Here is a 15,193-nt window from a genome sequence, read left to right on the forward strand (position 1 = left end):
TGGAAAACACACAGGGGAGCATCAACATTTTGTGCTGGACTGACCCAAGAACACGGATGGCAACAATCCACTCACATGTTGTATGTGTCAAGAAAGCAGCACAACTTTCTGTGAGTTATCTCTTGCTGCTCTCTCTTCATCTGAGGTTGGCAGAGAAGGATCCAGGCTATGACAGACTTGTCACTTCTTCCAGAAGAAGCAGGGAGGGAAAACCAGTACCCTTGCAGGAAAGCACTGAGGAAAGTGCTTCACAGCCCCACCTCATGCACAGGGAGGTTTTAAACAGAGATGCCCAGCACACATGTGAGCTACAGATGGACAGCACAGACCAAGGTACCTGTAACAGCCCCTGGTAACAAGGTGGGAGACCTGGGGTGGGGTCAGAAGCAACATGTCATTAGTACAACCACTGCCTGTTTCATCTTCTCAGGAAGTCACAAAGAGCATCCCAGATCACCCTCCTGATCTCAGCTCTGCACCTCCCTGCAGGCACTCACAATGTGCTTCTGTCCTTCCAGGAAGAAAAGGGGTTAAACCCACACTAGAATAGATCTGTTGCCCTGGGAAACCACTGAGGGGCCACTACCAACTGCAGTGCCTGGAGAGAAGGTTCCTGGAGGATACGTGGGAAGTCAGAGAGTCCGAGTCCTGTCTGCCTGGAACAGTATCAGTGGAACAGGGGACAAGGACTGTCCCTAAATGGTGACAGTCACAGCAAGGCTGTGTTTGTATCTTCCTATCCAACGTCCTGGTGCTGGAGGGTAAGAAAATCATTCACAGCCTTCCAGGACCTGAAGGGAACCCACAGAAAAAGATGGAGAGAGACTATTAACGAGAGCCTGTAATGACAGGACAAGGGGGAGTGGCTTCACACTGACAGAGAATAGGTTTAGATGGGATATTAGGAAAAAATTCTTCCCTGTGAGGGTGCTGAGGCCCTGGCACAGGTTACCCAGAGAAGCTGTGGCTGCCCCATCCCTGGAAGTGTCCAAGGCCAGGCTGGACAGGGCTTGGAGCAACCTGGGCTAGTGAAAGGTGTCCCTGCCCATGGCAGGGGATGAGTTTTAAGGTCCTTCCCAACCCAAACCATTCTAGGATTCTATGACCTGCCACAGAACAAGGAGTTGAGGTGAGAAAAGACTGCACAGGCAGCTCTGCCAGCTGGTAACTGGCTCAAGGAACAAGCAAAGGCTACTTTGGTGCATACTTTGAGAGGCAGAGACATCTCATGTCCCACCTTAAGGTGCAGGAATGGTGGGATGTAACATCAGGGGAGTAACATGACAAAAATCACACATTCTGCATTCCTTCTTTCTTTGCAAGGGACGTGGCAGACAAGGGGGTGGCTCAGGAGTGGTTCAGGTGCTACAAGAGCTCTTCTGTCTCCACCTGCACTTGAAGATTACAGTGGACATTGGGCCAAGCCCTACAGACAGTGTTGATGTGAGGTGGTCACAGATGCATGCACAGTTAGGAACCAGTGACTTTGTTGGGTGTGCCTTTGGGTCATGCACAGAGGTGCATCACAGAGCCTTCACAATCACATGTACAGAGCAAAGAGACTGACCACCTCTGGGAACAAAGAGCTGATCCAACGTTTTGATGGAAAAGGCAAAGCAGGATGACCAAGGGAGCCGAGGCCACCCGGTCTGACATCACTCCTGGATAAAACAATGGAAATGCTGGAACTTTTTGTTTGTCTGTTAAAGAATTAAAACATAAACATATCATTAACAGCAGCCATGACAATTTTTTAGAACTACGTTGAGTCGAACACAATTCCATCCTTGGAGGAGATTAAAAAGTTTGGCCAACAACTTAGCAGACATGCAGGATAAACATTAAGTATTGCTTGAGTTAGTACTGTGAGATCTGCATCACCCAGTGTTAGAGCAGGGATTAAATAAAGGAAGAACTAGTGACACCCCTATAGCACTGACTTTCACAGGGGAGATCACCATCAAACTGAGGTTTTACTATTTGGGGGTTCTGCAGAGCTCTGTCCACCTTAACACCCTCCAGGGCTGCAGAGCAGGCAGTCCCAGCCCCTCACCTCCACCATGGGATGAACAGCTCCAAGGATCAAGGTTATCTCTGCTGTGCTGGAGAGGGAAGAGAAGGGATTTCCTTTCTCTCTTTCACAGCAACTCACCTCTCTCCCCTCGGCCACCTCTCAGGCCACACTCAGTGGTTTCATGATGTTCCTGTTCATGATGTTCCTCAACTCTCCATGATGTTCCTGTTGCTTCAGACACATTCCCAAACCACTACAGCTGCTTTTGTTCCATGATGCTATACAAATCCCAGAGCCCACACTGAAGCAGAGAGGCTGTCCCACAGTGCAACTTTTCCACAAAACACATTGTGCAATGAGTTGGTCTTCCTCCTGCAACTGGAAGTGCTTCCAGGGAAACAGTGAACAGCCAGTACCAGCCCCTCAAGTACTGCAGCTCTGAAATAAAGCTTCTGATCTAAGGCCAAACATGGGACACAAGACAGTCACAAGGAAGTCTTTCTCTGTTAATGCTTAACAGCAAAATTCCCACTACCCTTCTCCAAAGACAGAAAACACATGAGATGTCAAAGACTCAGAACTTCAACACCAATACCCACAGGTTTACTGTTTCTCTCCAAAGCTACTGTAAATATTCAGGATTTGGCAAAGCTCCGAATTTTGTCTGGTCAGAGCTTGGCAGGAAGTCCAGAGGGAACGTTTCCCCATGTTCCTCCATGGCTCCTCTCCTATGAGGACAGGCCAAGAGAGTTGAGGTTGTTCAACCTGGAGAAGAGAAGGCTCCAGGGAGACATTAGAGCCCCTTCCAGTGCCTAAAGGGTCTCCAGAAGAGCTGGAGAGGGACTTGGGACAAGGGGTTGGAGTGACAGGACACAGGGAATGGCTTCAAACTGACAGAGAATAGGTTTAGATGGGATACTAGGAAAAAATTCTTCCCTGTGAGGGTGGGGAGGCCCTGGCACAGGTTGCCCAGAGAAGCTGTGGCTGCCCCAGCCCTGGAAGTGTCCAAGGCCAGGTTGGATGGGGCTTGGAGCAACTTGGGATAGTGGAAGTTGTCACTGCCTATGGCAGGGAGTTGGAATGAGATGATCTTTAAGGTCCTTTTCAACCCAAATCACGCTGGGATTCTATGGAAAACCAAAAGCTTGTGAGGACTTTACCATCAGACCCTACCTTACACCTGGACATTCATCTCAGCATCATTTTATTGGGTGAAGGATGTGGTAAATTAAATAGTTCTGGAAAGAATGTGCAAACCTCAACCACTGGTTGTGAAGAAGCCAAGCTGGAGAGGGCACAAAGTGTCCTTATGTGCAGAGAGAGGGGAAGGAAAAGCCTCTAGCTGAGAACAGGAGAAAAGCACAAGACAGAATGTACCCTTGGGGACTGGCAATTAAAATCCCATTTTGGGTCTACATCAGTGCAAAATTAAATCGAGTCATGCTGGCAGTGTCATTGTCAGCACTGACAGAGCAGCAGCAGCAGCACTAGGGCCTGTGAGAGCCTGTGAGGTAGAAAAAGAACTGATAGTGCCAGGAATTAGATGGATGTAAACCTGGACACTGTCAAGGTGTGTGTTCATTACATTCCAAATAGTCCAGAGCTGCAAGTCTGCTTGGGAGAATGGGACATGCGACCACAGAAAGCAGAATGGCAGGACTACATGTAATAAACCTCAACAACTGCTCCTTTCACAGCAAGGCCACTCCCAGGGAAAAAGCCACTTCCCATTTGGCTTCTGAGAGATGTTACACTGCTAATGTGGATGCCTGCAGGGAGAACCAAATACCCTTTTCATTGCAAGTGTGTGAGGAAAGCAACTTTTTCCTAGAGAAGTACTTCACCCCTCAGCTCAAAAACCAGACAACATTCAGAGCTGTTTATCAATAGTTACTTTTTTGGAAGTTCTTCCCTCTTTTCCTGTTCAATCAGTTTTGGAACCACAGGTTCTGCTCATTAAAAAAAAAAAAACAAACAAAAAAAAACAACCCAACAAACCAAAACAAAACCATCCTTCAGTTTTCACATAAAACCAAGCTGAGGGGTTTGTGTGGTTATGACTCAAACTGCTCACGTTACATCCACGCTCCCAGAGCCACCTTGGCTGGGAGCTGCAGCTGGAGCCCTGCCAGAGCTCCAGCCCTGAGCCTGGAACACACGATCCAGTGCGACTCCAGGATCGTTGGGAAATGCTCTGCCTGGACACGTGCCCAGTGCTCAGACCCAAACAAAGCACTGTATGCTGGGCCCTGCACCTCAGCCATCTGTTGGAAAGGGGGCAGCTGTGGATCCCAGCATGAGCCAGCGTTTAATCCAGCTATGCTGGTTTGGATCTCGGTGTGGAGCAGTGAGAGGTAACAGATCTCCATGACTTATCCAGACCTCCTCCCCCTGTGCAAGGGACACAAGCCACCTAAACAACACTGGGACCAAACTTTATCTTGGCAGCAGGAGAAACCTGAGGAAGTTTCACTCTAGACCAATCAATCTTCCTGGCCTGTGGCTCGCTTCAGAACCAGCTCCTTTCTGTCTTCTTCTTGCACAGGAATGCAGGAAGTAATCTGTCTGTAGGGTTTATTGACCTGACTAATATCTTCCATTCTGATTTCAGGGCTTTGTTTACCACTCCAGTCTGTCCTGCAAAGACAGACACCTCACTGGTCCTGTTTGGAAACACAGATTGTTCGGATAAGGAGCACATAAACCACTTGAAAGCTCCAATCACAACGGAATGCAGGAACCTCTGGACATATTTAGCAACAAGGATCTGGAAGTCAGCTATTCTCCAAAATCTTATCAATACATTTTGGCTCTGGGTTGAATAAAGTGAAAGGTTCAGGCAATGTTGGTACCTCACAAGTCGGAGAGAGTCCTTGCGGATATTCACCAAACTCCTCAGCGTCTTCACTGGCTCATGTGGAGCTGGAGTTACATAGGGAAACTGGAACAAAAAGGCAAATAATTCTCCTGTTATTATACTATAAAAGGCAGCAGCATGTTGCCTGGCATGCAATTTACCCAAATCAAGAAGCGTCCAGCTTTCAGGGTACTCGGTACAGCAGAAGGAATAGCAATAGCAAATTCTATTTACAGATTGCAGTGGGTTTCTGTGGCTGGGTTTTGGTAGTGGGGGGGGGGCTACAGGGGTGGTTTCTTTTAGAAGCTGCTAGAAACTTCCCCTGTCCCGTGGAGCCAATGCCAGTCGGCTCCAGGACAGATTTCCTGCCGCTGGCCAAGGCTGAGCCAGTCAGGAGCAACAGTAACACCTCTGGGATAACATATTTAGGAACAGAAGGTTGTTGCGCAGAAAGAATTCCAGCCAGGGAAGAGCGGAGTGAGAACATGGGAATGACAATGCAGACACCAAGGGCAGTGCAGAAGGAAGGGTAGGAGGTGTTCCAGGCATCACAGCTGTGATGTAGCCCCTGTGGCCTGTGGTGCAGAGCAGGGTGGGGCAGCTGTGCCCCTGTGCCCATGGGGGAGCATCGGGGTGCAGAGACATCCCTGCAGCCCATGGGGGAGCCCAGGCTGGAGCAGGTGGATGCAGGAAGGAGGCTGTGACCCCGTGGCAGGCTCAGGATGGAGCAGGTGGATACATGAAGGAGGCTGTGACCCTGTGGGAAGCCTAGGATGGAGCAGGGTCCCACCAGGGACCTGCAGCCTGTGGAGAGGGAAGCCCAGGCTGGAGCAGGTTTTTCCTGGGTAGGACTTGTGGCCCCTGTGGGGAACCCACATCAGTACAGCTCATCCGTGAGGGACTGACCCCGTGGAGTTTGGGAAGAACTGCTGCCCAAGGGATGGACTCACGGCAGAGAGGTCCATCCAGGACTGTCCCACGGGAGCAGGGGAAGGAATCCTCTCTCTGAGCAGCAGCAGAAACAACAACTGACCATAACCCCTATTCCCCATTCCCTGCACCTCTGGGGGAGGAGGGAGAACATGGAAGGAAGGAGGGGTGGGGGGGAAGGTGTTTTTAAGACTGTTTTATTTCTCACTCTTTGGCTCTTATCCTGTTAGGAATAAATTTAAGTACTATCCCCACTTGGAGTCTGTTTTGCCCGTGAAGGTGATCAGTCACTGAGCTCTCCCAGCTCTCATCTCTACTCATGAATCCTTAGCTGTATTTTTTTCCTCTCCCCTCTGTCCAGTTGCAGAGGGAGAGGGAGAGAGCAGCTTTAGTGGGTACCTGGCATCCTGCCAGGGTCAACCCACTGCACAGATAAATCAAGCATTTTTCAGGATGAAAATTCTGCCCTGGCCCAGCAATTGGGAACACACATTTTAAGAAGGAGCATTTTCACAAGCTCTTGTTCTGCACCCTGAATTCCCAGTCAGGAAAGCACTGCCCTCACAAGCTTTTGTTTCCATTAGAGAAACCACCTGCAGCTTGAGCAGAAGAAATGCAGCTCTTTCATGTGTGTTACAGCATGCAAACAGTGATCTGACTGCTAATCAGCACGGAGAAGCCCTGGATTACTGGGGGAAACTCTTTTTATTCTGAAACAATGGGGCAAATGTTCTGGAAAAGAAAAGAGACAGGGATAGGGGGCCTCTTTCCATTCTACAGTCAAGAAACCTTCCCTCACAGATTGTCCTTTAAATAGGGACATTATTGCTTCAGACTGTAATTCTCCCTACAGGGCACAGAATCTCTGGTGGGAAATGCAAAGGAACTGCTTGTTGTGGTGATCACAACCTGTACAGCTCCAGACCTGCCTGCTGGGGCCCAGGGACCACCAACACACGTTTCTTTAGAAATGAGGAGGCAAGGCCTCCCTTACTCCAAAGCAAGAAATGGGCCCACGTCCAGAAAACAGTTTTGCTGCTCTGTGTTCAAGTGTGTTTTTTTTTTTCCTTGAAGATTAATCAGAGCTGCCAAAGGGCTTTAACTTTACATAGGCAAACTATATTCCACAACAGGTTCCTCTTAAACCTACTTGGCAAACATCCCATGGTGTTAATGGCATCTCACACACTCCCCTCTGGAGAAGTGATGAAATTCAGTGCTGGGATGTCAGCAAGGAAACCCACGCAGAGACATGCAGGTAATTTAACCCTGCAGGGTCAGTCCCTGCAGCCACAGGCAGTGCACAGGGGATGTGTGAGCAACCCCCAGGCCTGCATGGCACTGATACATCCAAAACAATTTCCAGCTTCAATTTCCCTCCTTGCTAATTCTCTTGCCCAACTACACTTTCTGTATGAACGACGACTTTTCCAGGTTCTTCCTTGTCCTCCCCTGCAGAGTCCTGGTAACTGCCTGTGGTGCTGAGAAGACCAATGTCACAGCCTGAAGGGGAACTCAGAAAGCAGAATGTTCTTGTCACTGTTCCAATTCAAACTCTGAGTCATCTTGCCTCAGTTTCCCCCACCTGTAAAACCAGGGTGACCCCAAACTGCCTCCGAGCACTACAAACATAAACTAAACAATGGTCATGGCTTTTCTGAGGAGAACCACAACTTCAATTTTTCATTTCCATGTTTTGAAGTTGCAGAAACAACTAGGAAAACAGCTGGCAAAGCAAGCAGCTCTTTTCCCTTTCCTCCCCAGCACTCTGCAAACAACTCCAAACTGCTCCTACTCTGTTACCTTCTGGTTCTTTTTAAGCAGTTCTGAGAGGCAAGAGAAATCCAAAACATAACTCCTGTCTGTCCCTCACAATGGTGCTATGCCTTGTTCAAGAACAAGCACTTGAGCAAGCAGCTTTTCACAGTCTCACAGACATCTGTGGACACAGAAATACCTCTGTGTTCCACCTGGGAAAACTAAAGGAGAGAAGGAGAGACTTTCTGAGCTGCCCACTGAGGTTACAAAGCAAACTAAAACACACCAAATATCAAGATTTGTCTTAACCCTGCCCTATACCCAGTCAGGCCACTCATTTAGAAAGAGAACAGCACATGTTGAACACTGATTGCAAGCCATTCAATACACCCAGGAGCTTTGGGAAGTTCAGGCTCTGAGGGTGGATCTGCTTCCCAGCCTTCTCTACAGCCTGTTTTACACTTGCTCAGGTAGGCAGGCAGGCAGAATTAGTCTCAAATTCTGTGCTCCTGAGTCCCTGTCCTTCTTCCCCCACTTGCTAATTCCTTCTGTCCTAAGTGAAAATAAGCCTAGAAGGGGAATACTGCTTGGGAAAACTCAGCTTGGATCTGAACAGACTGGAATGACACTCCCCAAGCAGTATGGACCCCCTTGGGTCTGTGCCATCCTCCTCTACAAGGCCTACACAAGGTTTTCCAAAACAGGCAGGAAACAGAAGAGTAAAACAGAACACAGGGACTTGCCTGAACAGGTCTATTCCCCAGGAAGTTCAGATCCATGTTCTCACCAAAAAGGTAGCCCTCGGGGTGAGGGGTGTCAAACTTCTCACCTCCCATAAAGAAGTGACTTGCAAAGTAGTTTCCTAGAAAAAAAGCAAAACACAAGGAAATTAAAACAACAACAAAACAAACAAACAAACAAACCACCACCCAAGCTTAAAATGAGTGGTGCTTCCCAGATAAGTCTGTACAGTTTTTAATCCACAAGTATAAAAGAGCACAAGACACAGAAAATACTTGCTAATTCAGTCTTTCCCTGTACTACTGAGGGCCACTGCCAACAGTAGGAGCAGGGGAATAAACAAAACAAAACAAAAACCTGGAATAAATCATTACAGTGGAGATAATTCCATTTTAACTTGTTTTCCAGAGAAGGGACAGGGAGCAGTAAGAGTCAGCTCTTTCCAATCCATCCATTCTGATGAATTCTTCCTGTTTTCTCCACTTTCCAGTGTAAAGCCCAGTCCCACAAACACCATCAGCCTGCTCAGAGAAGGATGAGGGTTCTTCCCACTGCAAAGCCTGGCATAGCCAGAGGGGCTCCTTCCCTCCCCTCTTTCACTGCCAGATCCCAGGCAAGAACCACACAAAACCTTCACACCTTGATGCTGAATTCAATTAATAACACTATCAGCTCTGAATGCAGAAACATGAATTTCTGGAAGAGATACACAGGGACTGAGGACTGATACAGGACTGATACACAGGAAGAGATACACACTGACTAAAGGGAACTTCAGCTCTGAAAGTCTCACCACAATTTCTTTTAATTCATCTCTAAGGTGATGCACTAAGGTTCAAATTTCAGATGAAGTGTGTGCAAGGTCACTGGGATTCCAGAGCACTGGATTAACTCCAAAGCCAACAGAATCAACTCAGGTGCATGAGAGCACCACAAACACAGCTTCCTCCTAGAAAGACTCCAGGAAAGCACTCTCAAACATGAACTTCACAGAGCTACAATTTCAGAGACATGAGTATCAGGAGAGAACTAAAATAAAAAGCCTGCATCCAAGTCACTTCCCTTCAAGTTCCAGAGCGGGATAAGAGAACTGAGCCACATGTACATTCACTCCCTGGGTGCAGTGCACAGACAGCATAAATTTGTGCTCAAACGAGCCATTCCAGAAGCAGTAACTAATCATCTGAGTGGCTGTGGAGGCACTCTGGGGGGATTTGCAGTCCCTCTAGGCAGGAGCAAGCATGATTACTCTGAAATGGAAGCGTTTCCATGAATGGCTCTGTTTTTTCCATTAAGGCTTTTTTCCTTTATGCTTCAAGAAAGGCACAGATGGCAGGGCCTTAATGACGACAGTAGTGCTCAGCTTTGCTGAGCTCAGCTTACAAGCATCCAGATGTTTGTAGTGCTGAAACACCATCCTTCTTTCCAGTACAACAATCACCTTCAGCACAGGTCCACAACCCACTTAGAATCAAACCTATGGAGTCGGAATAACAAAATCACAGAATCACTGAGCTTGGAAAAGACTTCTAAGGATCATCGAGTCCAACCTTGTCAACCAGAGCAGAGCACTGAGTGCCACATCTGGTCGTTCCTTGAACACAAATGCAGGTGTTTCAAATCACAGGGAATCTTTTCCCACCCCTCCCAGAAGCAACAAATTAAAGAGCTGATCTGCATATAATCTCCAAGCACAGCCAGCCTGACACAGCCTCTCCAGCTGAGATACACCACAGTGGTTTGTGCTCACACCGGTTCTGAAGAGCATGAGAAATGCTGGGGGTTAGGAATAGATTTCACATTTTATGTGGGTCAAGTAGCATTATGTTTTGGAACATTTTATTTGATTAACTGTGAGGACAGTGCTTGTGCAGGATGTCTCAGTACCACAGCAGCTGGTTATCTGGGATCAGACTTGGAGAACTCCCTCATGAGTGAATGAGACAGAAACAGTACGGCCTGGGTTGGAAGGGACCTTAAAGCTCATCTTGTTCCACTTCCTGCCATGGGCAGGGACACCTTCCACTACACCAGGTTGCTCCAAGCCCCATCCAACCTGGCCTGGAACACTTCCAGGGCTGGGGTAGCCACAGCTTCTCTGGGCAACCTGTGCCAGGGCCTCACCAAATATCTAATCTAAACCTACTCTCTGTCAGTGTGAAGCCATTTCCCCTTGTCCAGTCACTCCAGGCTCTTGCAAAAAGTTCCTCTCCATCTTTCCCATAGGCTCCCTTCAGGTCCTGGAAGGCCTCAATTAGGTCACCCTGGAGCCTTCTCTTCTCCAGGTTGAACAATCCCAATTTTCCCAGCCTTTCCTCCCAGCAGAGCTGCTCCACCCCCCTGATCACCTTCGTGCCTCCTCTGGACTCACTCCAACAGCTCCATGTCCTTGCTGTGCTGGGACCCCAGAGCTGGAGCAGCTCTGCAGGTGGGGTCTCACCTGAGCAGGGCAGAGGGACAGAATCTCACCCTCCTCTGCTGCCCACGCTGTGGGATGAGCCCAGGATGTGGTTTCAGTGCATCTCCAGGCAGCCTCTCCAGCACCTTGGGATGAAAAGGTCTCTCCTGTATAACTGGAACAACACCCAGACACAAAACTAGCATGTTTAAGTCACCTGCCACACTGTCATTGTTCCACTAAGAACTACTTTAGGGATCTCTAACAAATTGTTAGGATTTTTCACAAATACACTCTCCAACACAGCAACTGGAAACCACAGCTGCAGTTCCACGTTCAGACTGAACCTCTTTTCATCTTCTAAGTCACCTCCTTCAACGTGAAGGATGTTTTTTTTTTCCCCAGAGGCACTTCCCTCAAAAGCAAACAAGAAATGCAGTCAGTGCCAGCCACAAAGAGCACAGGGAAAATCACTCTGAGGAGCTCCTGGTGAGCAGAACAACCCCTGGGCTCTGCCAGGGCTGCTGTACAACACAAAACCTGCCACAGGCTCAAGGTCTCAACAGCCAGACTAACAGACCAGAATGGCAGCAAACTGTCTCCACAAATTTATAACACAGTTTTCAGCAGTTAAAAAAAGATATTCTATTGCAAGCTTTCAGAAACCAGTTGCTACAACAACACATGAAGTTCAGAGCTCTTAAGGTAAGTCCAAACTTATGCATTAATCCTCTCAACCACTGTCACAAACAACTCTCAGTTTGCCCAAGTTGAAGACAAAACACTTTAAGGAAGCATTTCTGTAAATATCACACCAAGAACTAAAAGAAAAAGGAAATTTTGAGACAGAAAATATGAGGCATCCTCTTTTCCAGGTATCCACACATTTAGGATTTTTAGTGTCTCTAAAAAGCTTGTATTTATTTTCTATGCATTAGAATCCTGCTGCAGCTCCACCTCTAGGTTCCATTTCCAAATCCACTACAAAGACAGCTTTAGGATTTTAGCCAGGCTGCCACACCTCTTGAGCCCTGTTCCCACAAGTTCCCTCAACCTATAAAACCACCTTGACCTATCTTAGGCAGGTGTTGCAAGGCCAGCTTTACACAGAGCTCTGTAGCTGTGGGCAGAAGGGGGATGCAAAGTGCCATCCTCTTTGGCAGGAAAAAAAGAAAAGCAAAAAATCCTCGGATTAACCCTCCACGGAATTGCTACAAACGGAAATCCTCCAGGAAAATGCAGCGACACACTTACCAGGAGAAGAATCATACATAAATAAACAAGGATGGAATAGGATAAAAATGCCAGAGCAAAAAATAACTGTGGCTTTAGTTCCCCAGAGTAAATCAGGACAGAACACAAGGGAGCATCAGATAAAAGAGAACAGGAATGGGTGACACTGCTGAGGTCCAAGCAGTGGTTTTAAGAGAAATTATGGTGGAAGACTTTACAGTGGCTGGAAAAACAGCACTGGGACACCCAGAATGGCCAAGTCTGACTCAATAGTTTGTCCCATCCAAAACCAAACTGGAACCCCAGGCTCCTCCTTGATGCCCATCAAATGACACCAAAATAGTGAATATTTATGACAACATAGTGGTGGGGTTTTATTATCATAAAGGCACCAGCATTAAGCACCAGACTGCTCCAGTCACAATTACCTCTCCCTAACCCAGCACCCTAATCCCACGTTCATGCAACCCCAACACATGGCTGTGATACAGGAGTGACACAAACACCCTACAAGGACCAGGAGCACAGAGTCGACAGCGCAACTGTAACCTCAGCAAAACACGGGCTGAGTCCCACAACGTTCATTAAGAGAAAGCAATTAATGTCCATTTAGGCTTCTCACCACGAATACAATTAACAGTGAAGTGACAGAAATTGAGTTCCTTTTAATTACTCAGCCAGACACTCCACCACAGCACGCCGAGGGAGGGACTGTCAGGCACAGCCTGAACCAAGATCCTGGCTGGATGAGGCCATCCCACCTTCCCCACCACCTATCCCTGCTGGGCCACCAAAAGCCACCATGTAGCAAACAGGAATGTGGCTCTGAGCTGAGATAAATATCATCCAGCAACAGACTTGTAGCAAAATCAACTGGCTCTGGTCCACGAGCGCTTCAGTGTGGTGCTCATGAGGAGCTGGGGAGAGGGCAGGAGGGAATGTCCCAGTCAATGGCAGGTGGTGGTGGCTGTCACCAGCTCCAGGACACAGTAGGAGTAATGGAAAGACTACTCCACATGCTCTGGGGAGAGAGTGAGCAACAACAGCTCTGTCTGAAATATAGAGACGTGTTCCTGTTGTGACAATGTCACAGCACACATGGCTCATGAGCCAGGAACAAGGTGATGGACTCTGGGTATTCCTCTCCTATTTAAAACTGCTCCTTCTTTGATTAAAGCCTCATTCCCAAACAACACACCAGTTCAGCTTCAGAGAGGAGTAATCTCCTTTTTTCCCCTCCCAAAAATCTCCAGGGAATACTCTTCCAAGAGCTTACTCCAGAGGAGAAGAGGCATCCCAAGGGCAGATGCTCCTTGTCCTGCTCCACGCTGCAGAGGAGCTCAGTGGAACAGGAGTGGAGCTCTTGAAGGAGCTGTGGGAAGCACTGGTGCATTGCTCACTGGCTCAAAAGGCATGTGATACCATAAGCACAAACATGGATCCTTTCACTGCCTCAAGCACAGAAGCACGATGGAGATCATGACTGTTCCTTGCTAAACGGGCAAAAAATTACCCATTTTTAGCCCATTTCATGGAGGCACTTACTTTTCTGTACAAACTGAGCCCTTCTTCCAAATGGTCAGGCAGGCACTATGCCAGCACAGGCTCCACAAAGCAAGAAATTCTGGTTAAAAGGTACCAGAAAAGAGGGCTCAGAGAAGGGTCACAGCAGCCTCAGCCATCCTGATGCAAGAGGGAAAATGCTGATGATCGACACCCAGAGCCTTGGAGGAATAAGCAGGGCATTTTCAGAGGATTTTTGACTATAGAACTGCATACAGCTTGCAACAAAGCTGTCACACGACCTGTGGATGCCTCACTGGGGACTCTGGCTCTTACAGACCAAAATGGATTCCACACCAATCTGCTCAGTCCTCCCCAGAGCACGTGACTGACCCGGCAACAATCACATCAAAAGTCAATAAAGGAGAAGTGAATATTCACCTCTGCCTTTGCCACCAGCTGTGACTCAACAAGGTGCCGTCACTTGGAACCACCTGGTACAGTCACCGTGTTCCTTTCCACAGGCAGGTTGGCAGAATTACAACCAGAGTACCTGTGTTTAGGGTTTATATCCTTGTACAACGTGTTCTTCTTGTGAGGGGGTGTGTTTGCACCCAGCAGCTGATCAGACATTCACGGTAAGTCAAGATCTGCTCAAACCAGAGACTTGGAGAGGCAGAACGGAAAAGGTGAGGGACAACCCTCGGTGATGCACAGGGCTCCAGAGGATGGGTGACCTCAGGGAATGCTCTCTCACCACACCTTCCAGCTTTCCAGAGGTAATCTCGAAGCCAGGAGTGTGTGTCAGGCAATGGAAAACTGGCTTCTTCCAGTCAGGGCTCACAGTGACAGTGTCAAGTTAGAAATCATTAGCAACCCTTTGGCCTGAGAACATTTTGTACTGCTTCCAGCTTGCTTCCCAAAATCAAACAGAACCATACTCGCTCACTCCCAGTCATCCTCTCTGTCAGGCTTTGCACCAGCCATAACCAACCTTTCCAGCTCCAAGACAAACACGCTCAGGACCAGAAGGGACAGTATCCTTCTGAGGAAGGGAGGGGAGCTGCCATCCTACACAGCCCTCACTGTTCCGGGCTTTGAATCTCCACCTCAGAAGTGTTCACAGCCTCTTCCTCTGCCTAGAACCATCCTGAGCTTGAACAGCTCTTCTCCCTCCCCAAAGTCAAGACGATCCTTGTTAGATAAACCTGAAGAAGGCAAAGAGAAAGAAAGCCCTGGCTTAACACCAGCTTTCAGAGGGAGCATGACTAAGTGCCACAGAGAATTAATTAACAAGCCTCTAATTGTATCCAGAGCCTTTGAATGAAATACCAATATTTTTATTGAATCAGCTGCTTGAAAGCATTGGCTGTTCCGTGTTACAAGGGAGGTATCACACGTGGAACAGTTTTTGGCAGCATTACAGTCAACAGACCCCTTCCAGGATGCACAGGAACATAAAACCCAGCCTCAGGTGTGTGATGGGGTTACCCTGACAAGCCCAACACATCATTAACTTCTAGTCCAGGTAAATACAACAGCACAGAAACAACAGGAAGATGATGTGAAAGAAGCAGTTTAATGTCCATTGCATATGGTGGTTACAACTAATCCACTCCATATCTAAAATTCTGTCACGTGCAGATCCTGCTGCAGCCAAACAGCCAAATGACATTTGCCTTTCCCTGCAGCCTGAAAAACTAGTTCCCAACCCCCTAAAAAATCAGGTTGTATTTTCTAAGACATAGAACACAGCTGT

At 47.9% G+C, this 15,193-nt stretch overlaps 1 protein-coding gene across 3 annotated transcripts in view; it reads right to left on the reverse strand.

Moving 5' to 3' along the window:
* Positions 1-15,193, reverse strand: part of MGRN1 (mahogunin ring finger 1) — a 52,935-nt gene that overhangs the window by 36,412 nt on the left and 1,330 nt on the right. For all 3 annotated transcript variants that reach the window (XM_051780934.1, XM_051780944.1, XM_051780954.1), the window contains exons 2-3: positions 8,303-8,421; positions 4,867-4,955 (exon numbers count right to left, since the gene is read on the reverse strand). In XM_051780934.1, coding sequence (XP_051636894.1) covers positions 4,867-4,955; positions 8,303-8,421 — 208 coding nt within the window. The remainder of the gene's footprint in view (positions 1-4,866; positions 4,956-8,302; positions 8,422-15,193) is intronic.

The sequence above is a fragment of the Manacus candei genome, unplaced genomic scaffold (genome assembly GCF_025592945.1).
Source record: "Manacus candei isolate 608988 ecotype Guabito, Panama unplaced genomic scaffold, ASM2559294v1 h1tg000002l, whole genome shotgun sequence".
Taxonomy (NCBI): Eukaryota; Metazoa; Chordata; class Aves; order Passeriformes; family Pipridae; genus Manacus; species Manacus candei.